Here is a 24,089-nt window from a genome sequence, read left to right as displayed (position 1 = left end):
TAGGTTAATCAAAACTTGATGTGGTATTAAATACGTGTCTTTCCTGTCCCCTCCTGGGCTCTGAGTAGCAACCTAAAAGTCTTTCTCTTGCCACCAAGCGTGTCCGCCCTGAGATAGGTCCCCAGCAGGGGTGGAAACCCTGCAGCCTCGGCCTTTTCAATCCATTCGTCATCCCCAAGGACAGGCAAGGACCCGGTCTGGCCCAGGCTCCGCTTGCAGTAGGTCCCCAGGTCGCTCAAATCGACAGTCAGATGGGCGTCGGCACTGCAGTGGTTCCGGTACCGAATGCCGCCCGCAGCAGCCTCGGCACCGAGAGACGCGTCGACCATGGCCCGCGCGACCTCCTCGACCGGCACAAACTGTATGCGGCCCCCGTAGCCCTCGAGCGTCGGCACCGCGCCCACCGCGAGCGAGTACCTGACCACGCTGGACACAATGTCGAGCTCGGGCGCTCCGGGCCCGACCAGCGCCGCGGTGCGGTGCACCGTGGCCGCCAGCAGCCCCTCGGACGCCGCGGCCACGCGCTCCAGGAACAGCTCGCCCGCCCACTTGGTCAGCAGGTAGCCCTCGTCGACGTGCGGCGGCGGGTGGCGGCCCAGCGGCTCCTCGCGCAGGTCGCGGCCGGCAAAGGTCGCCACGCCGGCCGTGGACACGAGGTGCATGTGCGCGGGCCGGCGGCGCGGGGAGTGCTGCGGCGGGGCGATGGTGCGGTGGATCAGGGATAGGCGCGTGAGGGTCTTTAGGGCGTCGAGGTTGGCGGCGCGCAGGGTGGTGTAGGATTTGAGAAAGGAGGTGTCGGCGGCGTTGTGGATGATGACGTCGGCGGTGGAGAATACGGCCCTGGCCATGGCGGGGTCGGCGATGCCGAGATGCGGCTGGGAGAGATCGCCCGGGTGGATGATGAGATTCTTGCCGGCGGCGCGGGCGGCTTCTTGGTGCGCGGCTAGCCTCTCGGGGCGACTGCGCACGGCTATGCAGTGTATCGCTGCGACGGCGGGGTGCTGTATCAGGTTTTGGACCAGGTGCCGGCCGAGAAACCCCGCCGCACCCGTCAGCGCCACCACCACGCCTCCCTGCTGGGTGCCGATCCCTGGGACGCTGTCGGCAGGGGACACTTTTGTCACATGAAGCGCGAGGTCAAGCTCGGGCAGCGGTTGGGTCTCGGCTTCCCAATCGATTCGGTCCCCGGACAGGCCGTTCCCGTCTTGATCGAGCAGCAACTGGGACATTTGCGCCAGTGTAGTGTTGTGGAAAAGCTCGCGAAGAGGAAGGTCGACCCCGTGCTCCAGCCTGATGCTCCTCTGCACGCGGGTCAGGAGGATCGAGTTGCCGCCCATCTGGAAGAAATCGTCGTCGGGTTCCATGGGTCCGGGCTGTTCGGAGCCCGTGGGAGACAAGCCCAAGGCTTCCCGCCATATCCTGCTCATCAGCTCGAGTGGCTGCTTGTCACCATTGGAGACATGTGCCGCCTGTGGCGACGACGACTCCCACTCGGCAGCATTTGACTCGTGCACCTTCATGGAGCCCAGCTGCACCGGCCACAAGGCTATGGCTGCACGGTCCTGTTTGCCGTTGGGGGTAAGCGGGATGGAGTCGACGGGAACGACGACGGCTGGGCGCATGTAGTCGGGCAGGGGAAGATTCTCCGCGATAGACCGCAGCCGCTCATCAGTGTCAGTGGTCGCGGTGGATGCATCGGTGACGGCGTGGGCGACGAGGACCTTGGAGGTGGAATCGTCGGCGAGCGAACCTGCGGCAAGTGGCTGGCCATCTGTGCTCCGGACGCCCACGACGACGTCGACGACAAAACCTTGTGCCATCTCCATGTCCATCATGGCCGCCTCCACATGACGAAGGTCCAACCTCATGCCGCGCAGTTTGATCTGCGTGTCCCCCGAGATGCGGCCCAGCGAAAAAAAGAGCCCCTCTTCCGTCATGTAGCCGTAGTCGCCGCTCGGGTGGACCTTGTCCCAGCCCCGGGCCAGGTGCACCTCTGCGGGGTGCGAGTCGGGGAGAAATCGTGGGTCTGTGACTGTCGGCTCCGAACTGACATAGCCCAGCGCGACGCCGCACCCCCCAATCACAACCTGTCCCGGCATGCCAGGTGGAAGCACGTGGCCGTTTACGTCCTCCACGCGGACGGCGTAATTGGGCATCGTGCTCCCAATCGGCACAGGCCAGAGCCGCTCCACATCCTCCATCGTCCTGGCCTGCCCAAGCGGGATCTCATGCGACAGCGGCATCCAGGTCTCGGAAGGTCCGTAGGCGTTGATGACTCTCAGGGATGGCTTTCCGTGTTGGTGAACCTGTCGGAGAAAGGCGGCGGGGATGGGTTCACCGACGGCCACGTGCCAGCCCCAGTCGGAGGAGGCGAGCTCGCCGAGATGGTCGCCTTGCAGCCAGGCCATGGTCTCGCTGGGGGTTGCGACCGTGCAGTTGATGCCATTCTGGACGATGATGCGCGCCAGGGCCCTCGGGTCACCCCGTACGTCGCGGGAAGCGATGACTGCCTGGCCCTTGCAGGCGAGGCCGAGCAGTACGGTGAACCAAGAGACGTCGAAGCCGAGGGAGCAGTGCTGGAGGACTGTAAGAGGTTTAGACTTGAGTTCCGGCCACCTTTGAATCATGCCCTCGATCCCGTTCACAACGATGCGATGAGGGATGGATATACCCTGATTTAGAGACAGGTAATTAGCTTCCAGGCAAGCTGCGACTAGTTCCAGAGAGAGAGAAACAAAAAAAGAAAGAAAAAAAAAAAAAAAAACTCACCTTGGGCTCGCCCGTTGTGCCGCTGGTATACAGCAGCATGGCCTCGTCGCTGCTTTCGATGTCGAGGCCGGACACGTCGGGAAGCGCAGCGGCCCCCAACAACGGAAAATGGTGCAGCGTCGAGATGTCGACGACGCCGTCATTGGGATCACGTCCCAGCCTGGCGACAAGCGCAGCCGTTTCGGAGTGCACCACCAGTGCAGCCAGCTTGGAGGCCTTTGCGATCCGAGCCAGCCGCGGCAGCCCCTGCGCGAGGTCCAACGGCACATATGACGCTCCGGCGCGCCAGACCCCCAGCATGGTGACGACCCAGTCCACCGTCGGCTCCTGGAACATCCCTACCCTTGCTCCGGGGCTGACGCCAAGCCGGCGAAGCTCTCGGCAGAGGGCAATCGATTTACGTGTCATGTCTGCCCACGAAAGCGAGCTTTTGCTCATGTCGCCAAGTGCGACGGTATCCTGCAGAGATTGGGCTGCCAGATCAAGCGAGGGCAGAATTGATTGGTGCTTCAGATGCAAGATTTGACCTGTTTGGGGATGGAACATGCCCATGGTTCAGTGTTAGCAACCAACCGCTACGACGCTACAATGCGGCAAACATGCAATCGGATATTAGTGCGACGTTTTTTGACTTACCTCGGCCCAATCTCAACGCAGCTTCGGCTTGATCAGCAGTCACCATTCGTGCATCTCCAACAGCAGTCTTGCTGTTGGCCTGGGAAAACGAGTCGAGCAGTGTCGAGTACAGGTCCAAGAGCCTCGCCGACTCTTCCGACGTGTAGAGTCCATCCTGGGCGTGGAGTTGCAGCAAGGCATCTCCCGCCGGCGTGTCGATGACGTCGAGCATGATGTCGTAGGGCGTCTTGCTGAGCAGATACCTCGAGCCCTGCACCGTCCCCTTGCCCTCGGGGAGCGGCAGCGTCTCCGTGACCCTCTTGTAGTCGATAAACACCTGGAACAAGGGGCTGCAGCTGGGGTTCTTTGGTGCGCCGGTCTGCTCCGTGATGAGCTCGATGGGCACGGATGCGTTGCTTATAGCCTCGAGGACCACGTCGCGGGTTTGGCAAAGAAGCATGTAGATGGTGTGGTCCCTTGGCGGGGAACCGAGAAACAGCGGCACCATGTTGAGAAAGTTGCCGACTGCTCCGTCTGCGCCGGGGAGATGCAGGCTGCCGCGGTTGCCGTCGGCCATGCCCACGGTGACGCGCTGGACTTGGGCGAGTCTCGTAATCAGAACCTGCAGCACCGTGGTGTAGACGTGGAACGGCGTCACGCCGACATGACGGCAGAGGGACCGCAGGCGCTGAGCGGTGGCTGCCGAAATGCGTCTTGATCGGACTTGTGCTCTGTATGCAATGCGATCCGGCCGAGCTCGGGTCGTGCTGGACGGCGACAGGTGGAGGATGGGCAGAGGCTCGTGCAAGGTTGGGTTTTCGGCAGATAAACGTCTCCAAAAGGCCAACTCCCTGGCCCACTTTCCACTCCGCAGCTGATCCTGCTCGTAAAGGGCCAGGTCTGACTGCTGGAGAGTACGAGGTTCAAGAACAGTCCCGGCGTACAGCTGAAGCAGCTCGCTCATCAAGATGGCCATGCTGAAAGAATCCATGTTTATGTGATGGTACCCAATGAGGAGATGATGGACTTGTCCCGAGGGAAGGGACGCCAGGACCATCTTGACCAACTCTCCCGTCTCGAGGTTGAACTGTGCGTGGTGCAGCTCATGATACAGCCTGTCGACCTCGTCCAGGCTCTGCACCTCCCTGGTCTCGAGCTGCAGCGGACTCTGCATCAGGACGACCTGGTGAGGAAGATCCGAATCCCGGCCCGTGCTCACAAACGCTGTGCGCAACGCCTCGTGCCTCATCCCCAACGATTGAACGGCACGAGCGAGGGCGGCAGTATCCAGCTCGGCTTTGATTTCCATGTCGTTGACGACGTTGCAGACCGTGGGGGTTGGGCCGAGATTGTTCATGAGCCAGAACCGCGACTGGCCGTATGACATGGCAACCGTCTTTTCAAACGGGGCTGATGCAGGGGACTGCTCAGACGACGACGATCCGGTCCTTGACGAGCTTTGGCCAATTCTGTCTTGTTCTGTAGTATTAGTAGTAGTAGTAGTAGAAGTAGTGGTAGTAGAAGTAGTAGTAGTAGAAGTAGTAGTAGCAGTAGTGGTAGTGATTTCGGCTACCAAGGAGGGCGAATCTGACCCTTTTGTAGGCTGTTGTTGCTGTTGTTGCTGCTGCTGCTTAGGCTCCTCAAGCGCGGATCCTGGGACCGAGCCTCGGTTGGAGTCCTTTTCAAGAGAAGGCGTCAGCTTCGCCGGAAGAGCTGCCAAGATGAAACCAACCATGTCGGCAAGGTTTGTGTCGGCGAGGATTTTGAAGACGGGAATGTCCACTCCAAACTCTCTAAAGACCCAGGTACGCAGCTCCACCGCCACCAGAGAGTCAACCCCCAAGCTAGACGTGCTCCGCCTCGAAAAGGCATCCACGTCACCGGCAACCTCTTGGCCAACCTGCAGCATGTACACCATCTTTTTGAACATGGCCGCCGACACCACGCGCGAGAGCTCGCCCGGGGTCCTGGAGCGCTTGAGCAGGTCGCGCGTCTTTTCGGCTTTTGTTTCCGACACGGGATCCTGCGCCTTCCTGCTGGCGATGGCCCGGCTCTTGGCTATCATGTGCGAGAAGCGCGGGTTCGTGACCCAGTCGGGCTGGAACTCGGCCGTGGGCGGCGGCACGTTGAGGCCCGTGATGACTTCGCTGCTGCTGCTGCTGCTGCCGCCGTACGCCAGCCCCGGCCGCCCCGCCAGGATGCCGTGGGCAAACGCCATGCAGAAATCCCGCTCCGACATCTTGGAGAAGCCGGCACCGACCATCTGTCTGAGCGTCTGCTCCTTGACCTCGCGCGCCATGTAGCCCGTGCCCATGACGGCGCCAATGTCCACCACGCTGGCCGCCAGGCCCCGTGCCCGGCGCTGCTTGGCCAGCCCGACGAGGAACATGTTGGCGGCGTCGTAGTTTGCCTGGCCGCGGTTGCCCAGCACGCAAGACAGCGACGACACGAGCATGAAGAAGTCGAGCGGCGCCGACTCGAAAATCTGGTCCAGCAGGGTGCTGCCCACCACCTTGGGCCGCAGGACGCGCACCATCTGGTCGTGCGTCATGTTGTCGAGCGACACGTCGGCGAGCACCATGGCGCCGTTGGCGACGCCCGCAATGGGCGGCCAGTCGGGGGATTCCTGCAGGTCCTTGACGAGCTTCTCCAGGGCCGTCTTGTCCGTGATGTCGTTGGCCACGCCCTCGATCCTGACCCCTCGCCCGGCGTAGCTGGCCACCAATTCTGATTGCACTCCAGGGTTGCGGCTGGTCAGCACAATGTGCCTGGCCCCCTGGCCCACCATGTATTCCGCCAGTGACGATCCGAGGCCACCTTTGCCGCCCAGGCCGAGCAGCAAGTATGTTCGGTCGCCCCTGAGCAGGGGCTCAACGCCATCGAGCGGCCGGGCCGTGGTTGTCAGGGGGCTGCGCCATGCCGCGGACCAGTCGATCACAGAGAGCCCGTTGGGGGTCGACTTTGCGCTCCTCTGTACGTATTCCTGCGGCGAAACGAAATGCACTGACTCGTGGCTGCGGGACGGCGTGATCTTTTGGGCGTTGATCACGGCATCATGGAAAATCGAAATCAGGCGTGACTGCGATGCGGGCCCCGACTTAATCTCGGGGACAGGCCGCGAGACGTGGGCATCTCGGACAAGATCGGCCACCAGCGTCGTCCTCACTCGAGCCAGCTCGGGCAGGGACCCCCGGAGAGCCCTGGCAAGAGGCTGTGCATCCGAATTTCTGGCAGCCGGATCGCAGCAAATGACGATCCCCAAGACCTTTGCGAACCCAGACAGCCGGAGAGCTTGCCTAATGGCCGGACGGCTGGCGTTGGCGTCGAAAAATGCAAAATCCTCGGGTGCCAATGCTGCCTTTTCCGGGGAGGTGGTGACGCATGTGATGGTCCATGAAGCTGACGCCGCGGCCTTGGTGAAAAGAAGCCTAGCAAGGGCGACATGTGGCTCCAAGACCAGGAAAACTCCTTGAGATCTTGGTTCATAGCCGTGTTTGATGGGCTGACAGTCATGTTCCACCTCGCTTGTGATCAGCGACGCCAGGATAAGAGCTGCCATGTCGCCCAAAAGGACCGGGAGATTGGCCTCTGCAGAAACAGACATGGGCTTGGAAAGCGCAGTGATGACTGATCCCACACGGTCGGACAGGATTATTTGGACGCTCCTCTGAGCACTGGTCTCGGCCGAAATGGGTGGAACTGGAAACCCAGCGCTCACATTCCATGTGCGGCCTCCAGGTCGAAGCGCCAAAGGAACCGAGTACAGCGGCTTTATCCCGCGGGCGGCTGCATACCCAACGCTACTGCTGTGAGTCAAGCCCTGCGGCCGCGGGAGGGGGATTCGGGACACGAGCTCTGCGCCATCCTCGTCCCACTCGTCGTAAACCTCGTAGTCGCCAGACGGGTCGGCGGGTTCCGATACGACGCGCCTGGCAGAATTGTATGCGTGGTTGAAGTGGCGATGCGGCTGGATCCGCGACACCAGGACGCGGCCGTGCTCGTCGACGGCAATCTCCGACTCTTGGCTGTGGAGCAGGTTCGTGCCCTGCTTCTTGAATGCAGACTGCACGACGAGGCGCAAGAGATGATCCGACACCTCTCCGGCGTCGGGCGACGCGGTGGCAAAGTCGATGAACTGCATCGCCACCTGTCGATATTCCATAATCAGTGCTCGGCCCAGGCCGATCGAGGCGACCGCGTAGGGGCGTTGGCCGTCGCGAGCCCCGTGCGTCAGCCAGAGGAGGTGCTTGGGGGATAGTCTTAGCAATTCCTTGAGGCCCTGGAAAGCATCCTGGCTGATGTCTTGAAGCAAAGGTTGCTGGTCGAGGTCAGCCAGGTAAAGCACCGTCAAGTCCTTTTCCTGAGCGCCCTCGTGCAAACAAGACTGTCGTCGTTGTGTCTGCTCACGCACAAACCCACCGAACCCGCCATTGACCACCATCTGAGACGCCGAAAACGGCCGCAGCATCCCACGCAGCTCGCCGGCGAGAGCCACGTTCTTTGCTGATGACCCAGCCACGATGAGCAGATTGGGCATCCTGGCCAACGAATCCCGTGTCAACAGCACTTCTTTGCATGGCTCCAGAAGCATCCGCACGTCACTGTTGACCGCCCGGGAGACCAGGATCCCATATGGCCAGGCCAGGAGGTCGAGCTGGGGCGTCTGGTCCTCGACGCCCGTGAAGCCGGTGAGCTCGAGCAGGCGATGCCACTCGTCGAATCCGACACAAGGCGACCAGGGCCGGCCGGTGTCGGCGCCGAGCCACCAACCCTCCAGCCCGCCCATGGTCAGGCCGAGCCTCAGGGTGTCGTTGCTGGTCATCTCGAGCAGCACCAGGTAGCCGCCGGGCCGGAGGAGGCGCCGGCAGTTGCGCAGCGTGTTCTCGAGGTCCGCCGTGGCGTGCAGCACAAACGAGGCCAGCACCACGTCGTACGAGTGCTCCTGGAACCCTTGCTCCCGGACGGGGTCGCGCTCAATGTCGAGGGCGCGGAAGCTCATGCGCCCGCTCCCCACGAAGCTGGAAAAGACCGACTTGGCCTTTTCAAAGAAGCCGGACGATATGTCGGTAAAGGTGTAGTGCCCGAAGCGGTCGGGGATGCGCTTGAGGATGCGCTTGGTGGCGCCGCCGGTGCCGGCGCCGATCTCGAGGATGGACGCTTCGGGGTGCACAAAGGTGATTTGCTCAATGACCCTGGAGAGGAATTCGGAAAAGGGCTTGACGCCGAGGGTTTCTTCGTATGATCTGTTCAGCATGCCGTCGTGCATCATGTGTTGGAGAATGACAGTTTCGCCTCTGACGGCGGCGCCAAGGTTCTCTCCGACGGCGCGCATCAACTGCACGTCGATGACATGCGCGTGTCGGTCCATCAGATCCGTTATGATTTCGTACGTGTCTTGGGCGTGCTCGACCTTGACGTACGGCTGGCGGCCCGCCGCAACCTCTCTGCTCACGCGGCGGGCGTACTTGATCAGCTTTTGATGGTGCCACTGTGCTTTTGCCTCTTGTTCGGGCGTGATCTCTTCTGCCAAACGCCCGAGGTAAAAGTGGGCAATGCGCTCCAGCAGCCAGCCGAGCCTGGTCTCCTCCTCCGTGGCCCGCGCGATGGTATTGTTGTCCGGGAGGAACATGGAAGCTGCGCAATCGGTGGAAATGCCTCCCTCCACGGGCTCGAGAAACATGTCGACATCGTCGTCTGCAGCCGCCATGGCCAGCGGGGCCAGACGAACGCCCTCGGCTCGGACGAGGCCCACGCTGCCGTCCGACGTGAAGATACCCACGTCGCCTCCGATGCCTTTTTGGGGCTGGCCCGAAAAGCTCGGGTCTTGGGTGATGGTTGCTTTGATGGAGTAGGCGCTGGTTGAATTGCTCGCTCGGACCTTGTCCACGTCGATAAGCATCCTGTCCACGGCTATAGGGACGTGCAGGGACCAAAGACGGCCGTCGCCTGGAGATGAATATGCGAGGAGTATGGCCTGGAACAGCGCGTCCAAAGGCCCAGGGTGTAGCAAAAAGTCTTTTTCTGATCGGTGCAACAGGCCGGGCAGAGGGAGTTGCAGGGACGATTGAGCGTATCCCAGCTTTCGTCTTGCCGATGTGAGGGTCCTGAACGAGTCGGTGTATTGGTAGCCGATTTGATCCAGCTCTTGGTAAAAGCCCTCGTGTCCCACCTGAACGAGCAGCGCCGGGGGCTGTTTTTGAGGCAACAACAGAGGCCAAGCTTGCCCCCCTGGGTCAAGCATGGTAATCAACATGGAGCCGCTGAAGTTCATGGCAGCATCGGTGGAGGCGCTGCCAAAGACACTAGACCTGACGCGAAATCTTGCATCCAGGACGGCCTTCTCGTCGACCCGGTCGTCGTTGATGGTCAAGGTTGTGTATACCTCTACACCTCCCGAAGCCGAATCGTCGTCAAAAGCGATGGCTTTGCCAATCCAAACATGTCTAAATTCAATCGCCCTGACCTCTCTACCCATCTCTCCAGCAACATGCAGAGCTGCATCGATAGCCCCGGCCATGTATGCAGCCGCGGGATAGACGACCTGGCCCTGTAGACGGTGGCCACGGAGCCAAGGGAGGTCCGCCAAACGTACGAGGTTATGCCAGGCCAAGTCGGTTGCGGAGGAATCGGGGGAGAGGGTACCTAGGAGAGGGTGTGCTGGCTTTGATCGCGTCCGCAGAGCTCTCGACCTTCGAGACTCGTGCCAAAAGGTCCGGGAGTGGTCCCAGGGATAGCTTGGTAGGTTTCGTGCTGGTATCAACCGTCGGCCGCCGAGATGTTCTAGCTGGTAAACTGTACTTTGGAATCGACCCACGTCGGCGCTATTGATTGCGCCGTTGGCCAGCAGCGTTCCGACACACCGCATCAGGCAGAGGCTGTCGTCCTGGTTTCTCGTGAGGACGTCGGTATAGGGTATTTGGGTGCGCTCCGCAGTGCTGTTGCCGCCTTGCGTGCGGGACAAGGACCCCAGGATGTCCTCGAGTGGTCCCCGTAGGGCGCCATGCGGCCCGAGACCAATGGCTGTGGTGAATGGCTGCGCTGCTGCCGATGCGTCGGCCGTCACGGCGGACTCCACCGCTCCAGCAAAGAGGACCGTCTGCGCCATGTTTGCAGCCCAGTACTCGCAGTCCACCGCCGTCATCACCCTCTGCCCAGCACCATCGCGGTGCACCGACGAATACCAGATAGTCTCCTGGTTGCTGTGAGGCCTGGGTCGCACTGCACCAACGCCCGCCCTTTGCAGGGACGCCACATAGGGAGCTAAACAGGGCCGCATGTGGTGCGAGTGATATGCCTGATCGACCCGCAGCAGCCGCGCAAATTTGCCGTCCGAGGTGAGCAGTTCCTTGGCTTCCAGGATGGCATCCTCGTCGCCCGACAACGTAACACTGGCTGGCGAGTTGTGCGCAGCCACGGCGATCCGGCCCTGGAACTGCTCCAAGCCCACCACGGCCAGGGCCTCGGCGTAGCTTATGCCGGCCGCCATCATAGATCCGCCTTTGCTGTTCTTACTTTTACCCGCCAGCCGAGGGCTGTGCAGGCCACGGTAGTACGCCACGACCATTGCGTCACGGGCCGACAGGAGGCCCGCCGCATATGCCGCCGCAATCTCCCCGGAGCTGTGGCCCACAACGGCGGAAAACCTGATGCCGGCGGCGGCGAGGAGGTCTATCTGGATAATCTGGAGCGCCGTGCACAAGGGCTGGGAAAACTGCGCCAGGTCCAGATTCGACCCTTGGACTTTGCCTAGTTCGTCACGCAGCGACCACGACGGCGCATCTTGGCTTGCAAGATCTTGAAGGTGGCCCTCCAGTTCCACCACTCTCTGCTGTACAAAAGGGATATCGCCGATAATCTGTCTTGCCATGCCCGGCCATTGTGCTCCTTGGCCCGCGAAAACACCCAGTATGCGCGGTGCCCGGGATCCAACGTTTTTGCCTTCGGGTGCAGTGGCCGTCGGTTGCCAATCCGGGTCGCTGATCGTGTCACGAATCTTGCTTGCCAAGTCCTCGAGCCCGCGCGCTGCAAACACTGCTCTGCACGACAGGGCGGATCGTCTGGAGTTGAGTGTAAATGCAAGGTCGTGGGCGGTTAGATCCTGTGGTCTCTGCTGTGGGGAGAGGAAATCGCCGAAAAGGGCCAGCATCCGTTTGAGTGAAGCCTTTGTGGCCGCCGAAAACACAAAAGGCAGCGGCACGGATTTTTGAGCACATTTTGTGCCTTGGGCTTGAGGTAACTGATAACTCTCGAGAATGGCGTGTGAATTCTTCGGGCGTCGCGTGTTAGTCCAGACTGTAATCGACTGTATGCAATCGAGGTCTAACTAAGCAAAAAAATCAAAATCAAGGAATTGCCACTTGCCGTTCCGCCAAACCCAAAAGAGTTCACACTGGCACGTCTGGGAGACGCTCCCGTGGCGGGCCAAGGAACCGGCTTCCCCACCGGCACTTGCAGCCCGTGATACAGCGGCTCGATGGCGGGGTTGAGCCTTTCGAAGAGCAGGTTCGGCGGGATGAGGCCATTCTGGAGGGCCAGCGAGGCCTTGATGATGCCAGCTATGCCGGCGGTTGCTTCGGTGTGGCCTATTACGGTTTTGATCGAGCCGACGTATAGCGGCGGACGGCCGGGGCTTTCGTCGACGACTATATGCTTCCCCAGCGCCTCGTGCACGGCTCGCGCCTCGAGCGGGTCGCCGGTCGGGGTCCCGGTCCCGTGGCACTCGAAAAATTGTGGCCGGTCTGAACGCTTGGCCAGGTCTAGCCCAGCTCGCCTGTACGTATCCCGTATCAAAGCGATTTGCGCGCTGGCGTTGGGTACCGTGATTCCACCCGTGGCTCCGTCTTGATTGATCCCAGTTTCACGAATCACGCTTTCTATCCTATCGCCATCTTCAATCGCTTGAGAGAGTGTCTTTAATATCACAGCAGCCACACCATCTCCACTGAGTAAAGAAAACAAAAAAGCCATCGACGTAAAGGATCAGTCAGTCTCTTGGCAGCACCTAGAGTGAGATAACAAAAGCTGCACAGAAGAAAAAAACTCAATATTGACTGTAGCACTTACCGTCCGTATCCGTCAGCCGACGCATCCCACATCCTGCAGCGTCCCGTCGGTGAAAGCATGTGGAATGAGCTCTCCACAATGTATGGCTCGGGCCCAAGTAGCATGTTAACGCCGGCTGCGACGGCAACTTTGAAGGCTCCTGAGCGGAGGGTCTGGACAGCCTGGTGAATGGCAACGAGCGACGAAGAACATGCCGTATCTATCGTCATACTCGCGCCGCGCCAATCAAAAATGTACGAAATGCGATTGGACGCGATGGACCGGCCTGTGCCTGTCGAAAAATACTATATTAATGGTAAGCAAATACATCCTAGCAATCCCAACGTAAGTGTGCCCATGCACAAGAGCCAAAAAAACCAAAGAAAGGGAAAAAAAAAAGAGAATAGTTTAGAATATGAAAATGGCTGTCAACTCACCCTTGGCGTCGTATTCAGCTCACGGTAGTGAATATCACTATACTCCTCATTTACCAAACCCACGTAAACCGCCGTGTCGGACCCGCGCAGCGCCTGGACGCTGTGGCCGCCGGACTCGAGGGCCTCGTAAACGCACTCGGTCAGGAGCCGCTGCTGCGGGTCGATGGCCGACGCCTCCGCGGCCGCCACGTTGAAAAAGCCCGCATCCCAGGCCGCGACATCCTCGGCGATGGTGTACGAGTCCCGCACGTTGCTGTGGCCCCCGTACTCGCCGTCCTGGTGGTAAAAGCCCTCGGCGTTGAACCGCGACTGCGGGATCGGGGCCAGGACGTCCCGCGGAGAGTGCAGCAGGTCCCAGAGCTTGGAGGGTGTGGACGCGCCGCCGGGGAATCGGAAGCCCGTGCCCACGATGGCGATTGGTTCTGGGGAGGATTGCGATTCGGGGCTGGAAGACATGATTTCTGACAAACACGTTGAAAAATGTGATGTGAAAATGACAAAAGAAAATATCAAGGAAGGGTTATATCGCGCAAGTCTTCAAGTTCTTCACTCTGGCCAATCTTACTACCAAGGTACAATTATTCTTACTACAATAGTAAACATAAACAAACCTAAGGGCCTGGTCTTCTCGTTGTTCATTTGTTCTTGAAAATCCCAAAAGAGCATAAAAGCCGGGACTTTAACCCAAACAGGCCATATTATCGAGCCAAACTCGCCAAAATCCCGCTGGCCAGGCTCCTTTATTGCTTAAAAAAAATTCTCCTCATTACCTTTTGTATTTGAACAAGCCATGGGATTTCGGCAATTACCACGGCATTAGGCAAAAAAACCACTCTTTGCCACCGTATGTGCATGCGTGGGCCTTTACCAACCTAACTGTCCGCGTGGAGCTTCAGGTACCTACCGCATAGTAATTCTTTTTTTTTTTTTTTTTTGCAAAAATATTCCCAAAACCGGGAACACTTACAAGGTCCACAGCGTTGTGCTAATTGTTCAGGGATGGAAGTTTTTACTCATACCACTATAGTAAATAATCGAGGTTAATATTATCGATGTCGTCCATTTTTGTCCACTTTTGCAAAAGCCGGTCGATAACTGTTAGCCAAACCTTTGTATAAAAAAAAAATTAAAAAAAAGAGAAGAGATACTTTTAAGCGAAAGCCCCCAATTTTGGACCGGGATAAATTATCGCCTAATTGGGAATAAGAAAAGCCATCATCGAGATGATCAGACCTTAAACTACTCAAAGACGTTTGTCAAAGCCAAGAATATAATACATATGACAAATGGCAATTTTAGATGTTAGAAATACACTGAATTGGTTTTGTATTTATGCACCCTATCATCGTAAGACGTGTACAACTCACACGGTAACATCCGAACTTTCACTAGTCATAGGTTGACAGTTTGACTGGAGACTGCAACGGAGATCTGAAAATGCCTTCCTCTGCTGACCAGTCATTTCGATTTTCGGGGATCGGCATAAACCTAAACTCCAAAACAAGCACGATGATGAAAACCCGCAGATCCAACATTGCAAGTCGTTTCCCTGGTTTTGTAAAAGTTAGCCCACTAGTCCTGAGCCTCGCTTATGCTGAATGATGCATCATGTCAGATTGATCAAAGCCACAAGGAGAGGCTTACCAAAGCAGCCTCTGGTTCCGTGACTAAAGACCAAGGTCGGCAGTGCCTCGGGGTCAAAGACATCCCGGCCTTCCGGCTGAGGGTGAAGCCATCGGCGAGGATTGAAGGCTTCCAGGTTGTGGCCGCTGGGGCCCTCTATGCCACCTCGGGGCCGCTTTGCCTGCGCCTCTCGACAGGTGGCGCTTCTGAGTGATTCGTCAACGGGGATCGGGGTCTTGAGAACCCTCGTGTTCAAGACGAGTTCGGTGCCGGCAGGTATAGAGCATCCAAGGACGACCGTGTTCGTCGTGGCGCGGCGCACCACGGATCCTGCCGTGTTTGCCATGCGCAGCGTCTCATGGATGAATGCGTCGAGGTAGGGAATATCCCTGCTGGCCATGTCTTGGGGAGATGGAAGTGCCTGTGCATTGTCGCCAACGCCAAAGGCCTCCACGAGACCATCTCGCAACTCTTGCTGGACCTGCTGGTGCTTTGTCAGCAGCTTGACACACCAGGCAAGAGTAAACGCTGTCGAGTCTATCCCCTGCAAGAATATATTAGCTTTCATTGCGTTCGCTTGGAGTTTTTTGTACCGTCTCGTCTGGCTAGCCGCGTCTGATTCAACGGTTAGGGATCATCATTCATACCGCAATCATAAAAAGCATCAGCTCCTGCTCAAGGTTTGTCGCCGCGACGGAATTGCCCTTCTCGGCAAGCTGGAGTTCCCGCTCGAGGACAAGATCCATGGCACAGGCGACTCCGCCCTCGGTCCCGTCCCGCTCATGCCCCCGCCTCCCGCGCGCCATCGAGATCAGATTCCCCATCTCCTGATTCATGCTCTTTCGGACGCGGTGGTAGCGGGGCAAAAACTGTATCACTCTTGTCCGCAACGGCTCCAACCCTGCTCGTATGTATGAACTTTCGCCCTCCAGGAAGGACGTCACGTTGAAAAACATTTCGCGGGAGGTGGACGCGGCTTTTTCCAGCTGGCCAGGGTCTTGTGCTCGGATGCCGGCCGCGGTGGCTGCCAGCTTGCTGCTCGTCACCCCCAGGTCGCTGCCCAGGACGGTCGCCCACATCAGGTCCATCATGGCGTCGATCAGGTCGGGCTGAGCTTGGAATTCGCTGCCCGCCTTGAGGCGCCAGAGCTCGACAAGCCGGTTCGCGGCGCGGTAGGCGTGCGGAGCGACCACGTTTTTGACAAAGTCCGAGGTGATGGAATCGGCCCACAGCTTCTTCTGGACTTTGAGCTCTGGGGTGGTGAATAGAGAAATGGTAGCCTTTGGCAGCAGAGACTTGAAGAACGCAGCCGTCATGGAGGAGCGGTCGAATTCCTTGGCTCGCCTGCGCAGAATATCCTCCACCTCTCGCGGGTCATCGACTGTCAAGATGGCGTGGGGCATGATGTTGGGTGTGAGCATCTGCGCTATCGGGAAGTTGGTAGTACCGCGGTTGATCGTGTCGAACGTGGCCTCGCTTTTCGTGCACCCGTTTTTGGAAACGTATTCGTCTATTGCGGGCAGGTCCCCGAGGAGATGCTTTGCATGAACGGCATTGTGGGGAACGCCTGGCAGAACCGAAGGATAAAGTTTTTGTAGCAGGGCTCTGTAAAGAAGCCATGCTGCCAGTGTAGACGAGAGAGCAATAGCGGCTGTTGAGAACATGACGGGCGCTGCAAGTGACGAGTGTAATATGTGAGGGATATGGCATGGAAAAGAATCATTCAGATAATGATAGTCGCGGAGGATCAAGAAGCCCGTTTTGTATTGTTGCGAATCTATCACGTGATTTCTATCCCTGAGCTTGTTGCCCCTCGGCTACTCTAACCCTTCTCTTTTTTTTTTTTTTTTTTTTTTTTCCCGCTCCGTCGTCAGTATAGCACTGCATTTCGCAGCTGCTGGAATTCCAACGCCGTCATTTCCTCAAACCTCGCAGGGTTTGCTTCAGAGACGAACTGAGGCAGTGGTCCCACCATTGTGTCCCGGGTGGCCTTCAAAAAGTAGGCTAGTGAACACCTCTCTGGCAGCACAACTTTTCCCTCGGTGACATGGCAGGGGGTGGTGACGCGGTGCAGTCCAGCTTTTATGAACCCGTTCGTCCACCGCTCGAAGCAGTCGGCGGCGTTGACAACCATTTCGATAGATTCGCCGGGAGGTGTAGGGGTAACTGGCAAAAACGTGCCGGGCGCGTCTTGGTTTTCCAATTCCAACCCGCCGACTCCGTCTTGGAAAAGCAACGTTATAACCCCGTAGTCGGTGTGAGGCCAAATGCGCTTGGTGTAGTCGTCGATCTTTTCTGCCTGGATTTCTGGGTACACATTGATACATAACTCGCTGGCATCTGTACGGCATCGATTAACGAAAATGCCAGGTAGATCTAACCCGACTTCAATGCCTTCCAGAATCTGGAGCGCGATCCGTCTGCAGGTCTGGTAGTGCCTGGTAGCCTTTTCACGAAACCCTGGAACGTCTTGGTCAGAGGGCCACCTGTTTGGGAATTGGGTGTCGTCCTCTGGCCCCACGTCGAAATGTTCCTGCCCAACCCACCACGTCAGTAAAAAGAGAAATTAAAGTCAAGACTAATATTTACGTAGAGTGAGATGCTCACCCTCGCGTCTATAAGCTTGTTCACATCCAGGCCCTCGTAATTTTCTTTTCTCGTCTTCGCCACGTATTCACCAGATCCAGGACCGGTCCATCCACGCTGAGGGTTTGGTCCAGGAGGGCAAGCTAACTCTTGCTTTTTTGACTGCGGCAGATGAAAAAAGTCGCGCGACTAGATTCTGACAAGGTTATCATCCTGAGAGTAAAAACAAACAATCAAAGGTGGGTGGTTTCTCGTACTATTTGCATGACATCCTCAACCTCTTGGTCGGAAAGGCCATGATTGGACAATTTGACAAACCCCGACTTGTTGAGAGCTTTGACTAGCTCATCGCCAAACTTCTTTCTATCTTTGGCACTGCCGTGAGTGAATTGGGAGAAGTCGAGCTTCACGACTGACGCCATGTTCAGTGTATGTGGATCTGTGGACAGAGATTATCAGATGGGAGTGTAGTTGCCCGACTGGGTGAGAAATTGAATTACCAGTAATCGGTCAGCCTTATCCGTGGATTGCCATTTAATAGCTGATTAAGGAATTGTTTTTGAGCGTTTTCTTTTTTATTTCTTTTGTATTGAACAAAGACCCCTCCATAACTTAATGGTAACCATTGCATCGATCACGTTGTTGAATCGAGAGATTAAATCAGGCCGGTGAATAAGATTCCCCAGTGTCAAAAAAAAAGAAAAAAAAAAAGAAAAAAGAAAAATACAAAAACCCTGATTTGCATAGGAGGTCGCCAGGGTCTTAAGCAGCTTCATTTGTTTTACTTTCACACGAAAGCTTCGATAACGCAGTAAACTTGACCCAGGAGCATTTATGACTCGGATGCAATCGATCGCCAGACAGAAGTTGAGATGCACTCCCCCAAGGTTGCCTTAACATACAACCACCCCCACCCCCAATTGACGTGGTGGTGCTTGCAGATAGACCCCTCATGAGCAAGGTGTAAGGCCCGAGGGGATGATTGCACCTGGCTAATCCGACTCTCATTTATTCTGCGAGCAGTTCAGAATCTCGGACCGGTTATTATAAAGCAGACTCATCATAAGCACGGCCAATCTGAGCTCTACCCTCTGGCATTATTGCATGTTTAAAGATAAGATGGCCGCAGAGACACTCACAAAAGAAATACTCAGCGCATTGAGCAGTGCCGATGCCCTCGCCGGACTTCGTAGCGATGATGAAAAGCGCCACTCTCTACAAGCTGCGGCAGCAAAGCTGAGTCTAGCCTTGGAGAGCCAGGGAGACACCGTCAACAGGGTCAGGCAGACGGTACGTGTTTGCAGCCCAGTATAAGGCTCACGTCTGGCCTATTTTGAACTTTTTTTCTCCAAAGCTGATCAAAATTTCTGTTATTTATCACAGCCCCTACAGCTTGCGATGGCCAAGGTAGGCGTCGATAAGAAGATCTTTGAAATCCTGGCCCAGGCCAAGCGGGACAACCAGCCCCTATCTCACGCAGAGCTTGCTGCCAAGACTGGAGTCGAGCCGGCCATGATGAAACGGATTCTCCGTTACTGGGGGTCCATGGGAACCATCACCCAGGTGGAAGTGGACAAGTACACCGCCAATAACGTTACTGAGGCTCTTGCCTCGGCTCAGGGGCGCACAGCAATTACTCACGGGTATGTGTTTTGCCAGGCTGAGGCTCTCGGACTTGAGCAAAGTGTGGGCAAAAAGAAAAAGAAAAAAAGAAACGCAAAACGAGTACTAACGCTTCATTCAACACCGCCAGCTTCAACTTCAAAGCCCCCGTCTTCTTGGCGATTCCGCCATTTTTTGAAAGACACGGCTACAAGCTGATTACCGACATCAACGACACCCCCTTCCAGATGGCCCACAACACCAAGCTCGACCCTTGGACCTGGGGAAAAGAAAGACCCGAACGCTACCAAGACTTCCTGGGCTGGATGGAGCACGCGCGGGACGGAGACCCGAGCTTTCTCGATTCGGTGGACCTCGGCGGGTTCTTTGAAAGCTCCCACAAAGATACCCTTCTCTTCGTCGACGTCAGCGGGTCGAGGGGTTACGTAACCACCGCCGTGCGGGAGCGCTACAGCAACGTCCCCGGTCGCGTCGTCCTGCAGGATCAGCCCCATATTGTAGACTTGGTCAAGAAGGATGTTCGACCCGAGCTCAAGACCATCGAACTGCAGGGGCATGACTTCTTCACGGGCGCGACGCCACTCAAGGGTAAGTCCTTTCACCGGCACTCGCTTTGGTCAAGTATCCGCGGGCAGGAGCTGACGCTTGTTCTTTTTTCAATTGCCTTTTTCTTTTTTTTCAAGGTGCCCGTGTCTATTACCTGCGCAATATTTTGCATGACTGGTCCGACGCAAAGAGCCTCGAGATTCTGGCGAGCGTAACCCCATCAATGGATAAAGACTCCGTCATGTTGCTGGACGAAGTCGTCCTTCCCGAGATGAACCCTCCTTGGCGGGGTACTCAGTTGGACGTGGAGATGCTGACCCACCTCGCCGGTGCGGAGCGTACGGAGAACGACTGGCGTGGGCTGTTGGATGCGGCCGGACTCAAGGTTGATAAGATCACACCGTACTTTAGCGTCAGGGGTGACAGCGTTATCCAGGCAAGGTTGAAGTAGGATGGCATGATTTGCATCCCATCACGGGCCGTCATACAGGGTTCACAGTTGCATTTTGTATTACTGGCTACCCTAGTTGACTGCACCATGAACTGTCAATTTACGACGGGACCAGTCGAACAAGGGAGAAAAAAGAAGAAAAAACGAACCATCCCATGAGACCGTACTTGTATGCGTGGGCCTTCACCGACTTTACTGTTCGCGCAAGCATCAAGAACCTAGTTTTAGTTCTAGTCTAGTTTTTGTTTTTCTTCGAAACGACTACCAAAGTTGGCAACGCCCACAAGGCCCATACCATTGGACGACAGACCAGAGGGAGGGAATTTTACACTTGGCACTATATATAGTAGTAGCACTACGAAGATGCCAAACAAGGCAAGACAAACAGCGGTCAGGAAAAGTTAACGGCTATTTGACTGTATCAGGTAGTGGGTTTGAAGAGCTCCAGATTAGATGGTGGGGTCGCAGAGTTAAAGTTCAACTGTCAAAATTGCGCAAAAATGTTACATCCGAACATCCGTAATAAGGTAAGGGGTTACTCGTGGCCGATAGATTGAAGATGACCCCCCCCCCCCCCCCCCCCCCCCCCCCCGAAGGGATTCTCTGGCGGGCCGCACACGATCGGTACTTGGAAACGTGCTATTTGGCTGTTCAAAAGCAAGCGCACCCCTACGAGCGCACCCCTACGGGGCATTCTGTTGCACTACTATGTAAAAACACCGTCAAGAACGGAAGCTCCCGTCAATGACTAATGCCAGTGACTTTGGTAAATATTGCCTGCAACACATTCATTCCCGGGTTCATCCGTACTTGCATGGACGGCTACAACTTACTTCGTACTGTAGTGGTAGGGGTAAAAGTCCCCATGCCTGAACAGTTGGCACAGCGCCGTAAACCTTGTGGATATTCCCGATTTTGGGCATATTCTTTGCAAAAAAAAAAAAAAAAAAAAAAAAGTTTACTATGCGGTAGGTACCGTGGTACAACCTTTGGGTATGACCTTTTGACCAGTCGGTTAAAGTCAATCAGGAAAGGCTGTCTATCTATCAGTAATTCGGCCCGACCGATGTATCTAGTACAATTTCAATACTATTTAGAACTCACTCAATGGCGAAAAGGGTAAATCGCACTGCAGTCAAAAAAAGTAAAATAGGATTAATCCCCGTAAAGATGTGCTATAATAATAATAGTCATACTGATTCTCCTTAGTGCGTGTTGACTTGTTTGGTTGAATGGGTTAATAGCAAAAGTTATCAACGTGTACTATCGTACAACCATGCTGCGTCGTCTAGCCGTTTATGCATCCACGAAGGTTCCGGGATCAACTCGGAAGTACCATAGTATACAGTCATAAAATCCCTGGCTGATTTCAGGCCAAAATTCCACGGGGACAGACCCCTTCAGGAAACAATGAACTCATCAAGCCTTCTTCGTAGCGACGACACGCCAGCCAATAAGTTAAGCTGAGCCCCAGGGATCACCTTTACACGGCCGAGCTGTTTACTCGATCCGTCACCAATTGGCCAGGTAACATAGCGCTAGTGTGCGCCCACCAAGCGCCAGACCTTTACGGCATTCCAAGCGAGCCTACTCCCGAGGTCGAGGGGCAGGGAGGCGAGGGGGAGTCAGAGCGCCTCCCGTATCTACGATGGACGTTCCGGAGCCTGAATTCCGGGGTCGAGCGGCTCAGAGGCGGTCTTGGGCTGCTGGGTGCACCGCCCGGCACGGCTGTGGTGACCTTTATGCCGAACTGTGCCGAGTTTGTCCTCACCTGGTGGGCGGCACGCGGAATGGGGCTGGTGATGGCCCCGTTGAACCCGCGCAGCCTTTCCAACAAGGACGAAGTAGAGCATCAGCTCGCCACCATCGTAAAGGGTACATGCCGTAGGAAGCCGATCATAATGGTCTTTGAGCGAGAGCTTTTGCTATCGGAACCCCTAAAGAGCACTCCCGGGTTCGCCAAGATCTTTGTGTCGGGTCAAGCAGCAGCGCAAGCCCCCGAGAGAAATGAGCTCTCGTTTGAGCGCCTCATGTCGGCCAAAACAGCTGCCAACGGCGTTGGTCAGGGTCTGCAACCCACCGATGACGAGATACTCTTCACAAGCGGGTCGACCTCACGCCCAAAGGCCATCAAGATGGAACATCCCACCCTGTCGCTAGGGATGAAGGACTTTGCCGACTCGCCCGGCTGCGATCGCGCACCGGGGGACCTGTGGCTCTCGTTCATGCCAAACAACCACGGCATGGGACGGTCGGCCGTCACATCGCCCATGTGCTCCGGCGGCGGCGTGGTGTACCCGGGGTTCTACTTCAACGTGGCCCAAGTCGTGGACGTGCTGCTGACCGAGGCCTGCACGCACGCGGCACTGGTGCCGAGTCTGATCAGGCTCCTGGGCGAAGCCGTCGGCCCGAGGCTCAAACAGACCGCCCGGGCGGGGGGGTCCCTGCTGCGCTCACTGTACCTGAGCGGTGCCCCGCCCACGCCGGCCGACCTCGAGATCTGCTCCGCCGTCCTGGGGGTCCGGTCGATCACGTCGGTCTACGGCATGACCGAGGGCGCCGAGGCCAACACGGCCGGATGCACAGACTGGTACAAGCTGGTCAACGACAAGGGGATGCTGTCGGTGGGCAGGCCGCGCAGCCGCGGCGCGTCGCTCAAGGTCTGCTCGCCCGGCGCCACGGGGCCCGACCGACCGCCGCTGCCCATCGAGACTCCCGGTGAGATCCACTACTGCGGGCCCTACCGTGTACATGGAACGGCCGGACGAGGACGAGTTCTGCTACACGGACCCGCAGGGACAACGGTGGCTCGTCACGGGTGACCTGGGTCTCGTGGACGAGGGCGGGCAGCTGTACATAATCGGGCGGTCCAAAGACATGATCATCCGAGGCGGGGAAAACATCGCCCCGGCCGCCATCGAGTCGCGTCTTGCCGAGAACCCCAACCTCTCCCGGCTTGCCATTCAGATCGTCGGAGCCCCCGACCCCATCGCCGGCCAGGTCCCTGTTGCCGTCATCGAGGCAAGTGCCGAGAGGCTGAAGCTGGTCGCAAAGGAAATCCACGACACTGTCCTCGCCAAGATGGGACCCATGTTTGTACCAACCCAAATTCTCCCGCTCCAGGAACTCGGCCTGGCCACTTGGCCGCGAACCACTACGGGCAAGATCAAGAAGCCGCCCGTGGCAGACGCGGTCGAGAAGCTCTTGAGGCAGCAAGAGGATTCTGAGTCCCGGAACGACGTGGGTCCCGGGGAAGCAAGATCAAATTCAAGCAGAGCCTCGTGATCAGGATATGGTCTCGCTCCGTCGGCCTCCCAGAAGCCAGCCTGTCGCTGCAGCAACCAATTGCTCAGTTTGCAACTCTCTCCCGTACACAAAATTTTCAGTATGGGCGCACGGACCATGCTGTTAACGTTTGCGCGGGACTTCCGCCTGTAGCCCTAACAGGCGCGCACACACGAACAACTCTTCAACCTGTCGCCCTAAGCACCGTTACTACACGGAACGCCTTTCCTCGCAACACCCATGTATAATCGACAGATCTCCCCTTTGACGAGTTTTCCACTGATCGCGGTGAAGGAAGAGTCCGATCGGCGGCTCGGCGCGCCACCCGCATAGAGGCGCACAAGACAAGGCCCAATCTCGCGATGCGAGCCAGCGTGGCACAAAAAACTTTGCCAGCCGGAAAGGCAGGCGTCCTTCCCCGGAAGGCTAGACAATACGGTTTAAAAGAAAGGGAAATTAGGCTGAGAACCACCCGACGGTTCTTCGAATCGACAGGGCACCCTCTCACCCCCTCACACCTTCTGGGATTGCCTGCAGCGAGGAGGTAGTGCCGTTACGGGGGTTGGTTAGTTGTACGTGGACCGGAAGCACTGTGCCGGCGCGGCAGTCTCCAAAGGGTCCCGACAGCAAGACGTGGTCGGCCCATTGCTGGAGACGGCTTTGGGTAACGGGAAGCAAGAAACGTGGGCACGGCCTTGGTTCGCACCCTTGGTACACCCCGTGGACGGTGGGCCGTGGTGGAATAGTGTGACTGAGGCGCCCCATGCTTCTCACTCGCACTGGGAATCTGCGCCGGGTCTGGAGGACGGGAAGAACTCGATTGCATTCATGTCCACATTGTGGCGCTGGGCTAGCCCAGGAACCAACGGGGGACTAAGCTGTGGATGGACATGTACGGGGTGTCGCCGGCTTTTCGAAGCTTTCTACTCGCACTAGGGACGTACACCGGGGCAGATGATGTCGTCGGCATGTTAGGCGGAAGAGACGCTATTTTAGCCGGAGAGGACGGATGCGCGCGTCGGTTTACCAAGAGGCCTTTTTGTGGATGCGGTAGGCTTAAGGTGCAAACCTTGTATTTACGTGGCAGGCTGGGTATCCAGCGACTAGGAGGG

At 57.2% G+C, this 24,089-nt stretch overlaps 6 protein-coding genes across 6 annotated transcripts; 2 read left to right on the top strand and 4 right to left on the bottom strand.

The window, feature by feature from the left end:
• Positions 1–26: 26 nt before the first annotated feature.
• On the bottom strand, positions 27–13,319 carry MGG_03810 (polyketide synthase; the record flags this gene model as incomplete). Its single annotated transcript, XM_003720036.1, has 6 exons — positions 27–2,672; positions 2,770–3,296; positions 3,406–11,676; positions 11,742–12,325; positions 12,448–12,731; positions 12,864–13,319. 6 exons carry the CDS (start codon positions 13,317–13,319, stop codon positions 27–29), a joined length of 12,768 nt encoding a protein of 4,255 aa, XP_003720084.1.
• Positions 13,320–14,251: 932 nt separating this feature from the next.
• MGG_03811 (uncharacterized protein) lies at positions 14,252–16,150 on the bottom strand (the record flags this gene model as incomplete). The annotated part of the gene is made up of 3 exons (XM_003720035.1): positions 14,252–14,412; positions 14,508–15,030; positions 15,134–16,150. The coding sequence occupies 3 exons, from the start codon at positions 16,148–16,150 to the stop codon at positions 14,252–14,254; spliced, it is 1,701 nt and encodes a 566-aa protein (XP_003720083.1).
• Positions 16,151–16,356: 206 nt separating this feature from the next.
• On the bottom strand, positions 16,357–17,494 carry MGG_03812 (oxidoreductase; the record flags this gene model as incomplete). Its single annotated transcript, XM_003720034.1, has 3 exons — positions 16,357–17,019; positions 17,094–17,261; positions 17,330–17,494. 3 exons carry the CDS (start codon positions 17,492–17,494, stop codon positions 16,357–16,359), a joined length of 996 nt encoding a protein of 331 aa, XP_003720082.1.
• Positions 17,495–18,191: 697 nt separating this feature from the next.
• Positions 18,192–19,692, top strand: MGG_03813 (uncharacterized protein; the record flags this gene model as incomplete). The annotated part of the gene is made up of 4 exons (XM_003720033.1): positions 18,192–18,362; positions 18,456–18,715; positions 18,826–19,283; positions 19,379–19,692. The coding sequence occupies 4 exons, from the start codon at positions 18,192–18,194 to the stop codon at positions 19,690–19,692; spliced, it is 1,203 nt and encodes a 400-aa protein (XP_003720081.1).
• A 1,107-nt stretch (positions 19,693–20,799) lies between these two features.
• Positions 20,800–23,006, top strand: MGG_17747 (uncharacterized protein; the record flags this gene model as incomplete). The annotated part of the gene is made up of 3 exons (XM_003720032.1): positions 20,800–20,811; positions 21,156–22,439; positions 22,489–23,006. The coding sequence occupies 3 exons, from the start codon at positions 20,800–20,802 to the stop codon at positions 22,975–22,977; spliced, it is 1,785 nt and encodes a 594-aa protein (XP_003720080.1). The 3' UTR covers positions 22,978–23,006.
• On the bottom strand, positions 20,823–23,947 carry MGG_17746 (uncharacterized protein; the record flags this gene model as incomplete). The annotated part of the gene is made up of 3 exons (XM_003720031.1): positions 20,823–23,403; positions 23,496–23,775; positions 23,852–23,947. The coding sequence occupies 3 exons, from the start codon at positions 23,945–23,947 to the stop codon at positions 23,162–23,164; spliced, it is 618 nt and encodes a 205-aa protein (XP_003720079.1). The 3' UTR covers positions 20,823–23,161.
• Positions 23,948–24,089: the final 142 nt, after the last annotated feature.

Source organism: Pyricularia oryzae, chromosome 6 (genome assembly GCF_000002495.2).
Source record: "Pyricularia oryzae 70-15 chromosome 6, whole genome shotgun sequence".
NCBI classification, from domain to species: domain Eukaryota; kingdom Fungi; phylum Ascomycota; class Sordariomycetes; order Magnaporthales; family Pyriculariaceae; genus Pyricularia; species Pyricularia oryzae.
Note: the sequence above shows the minus strand (reverse complement) of the source record. Positions and strands in the feature narration are given on the sequence as shown.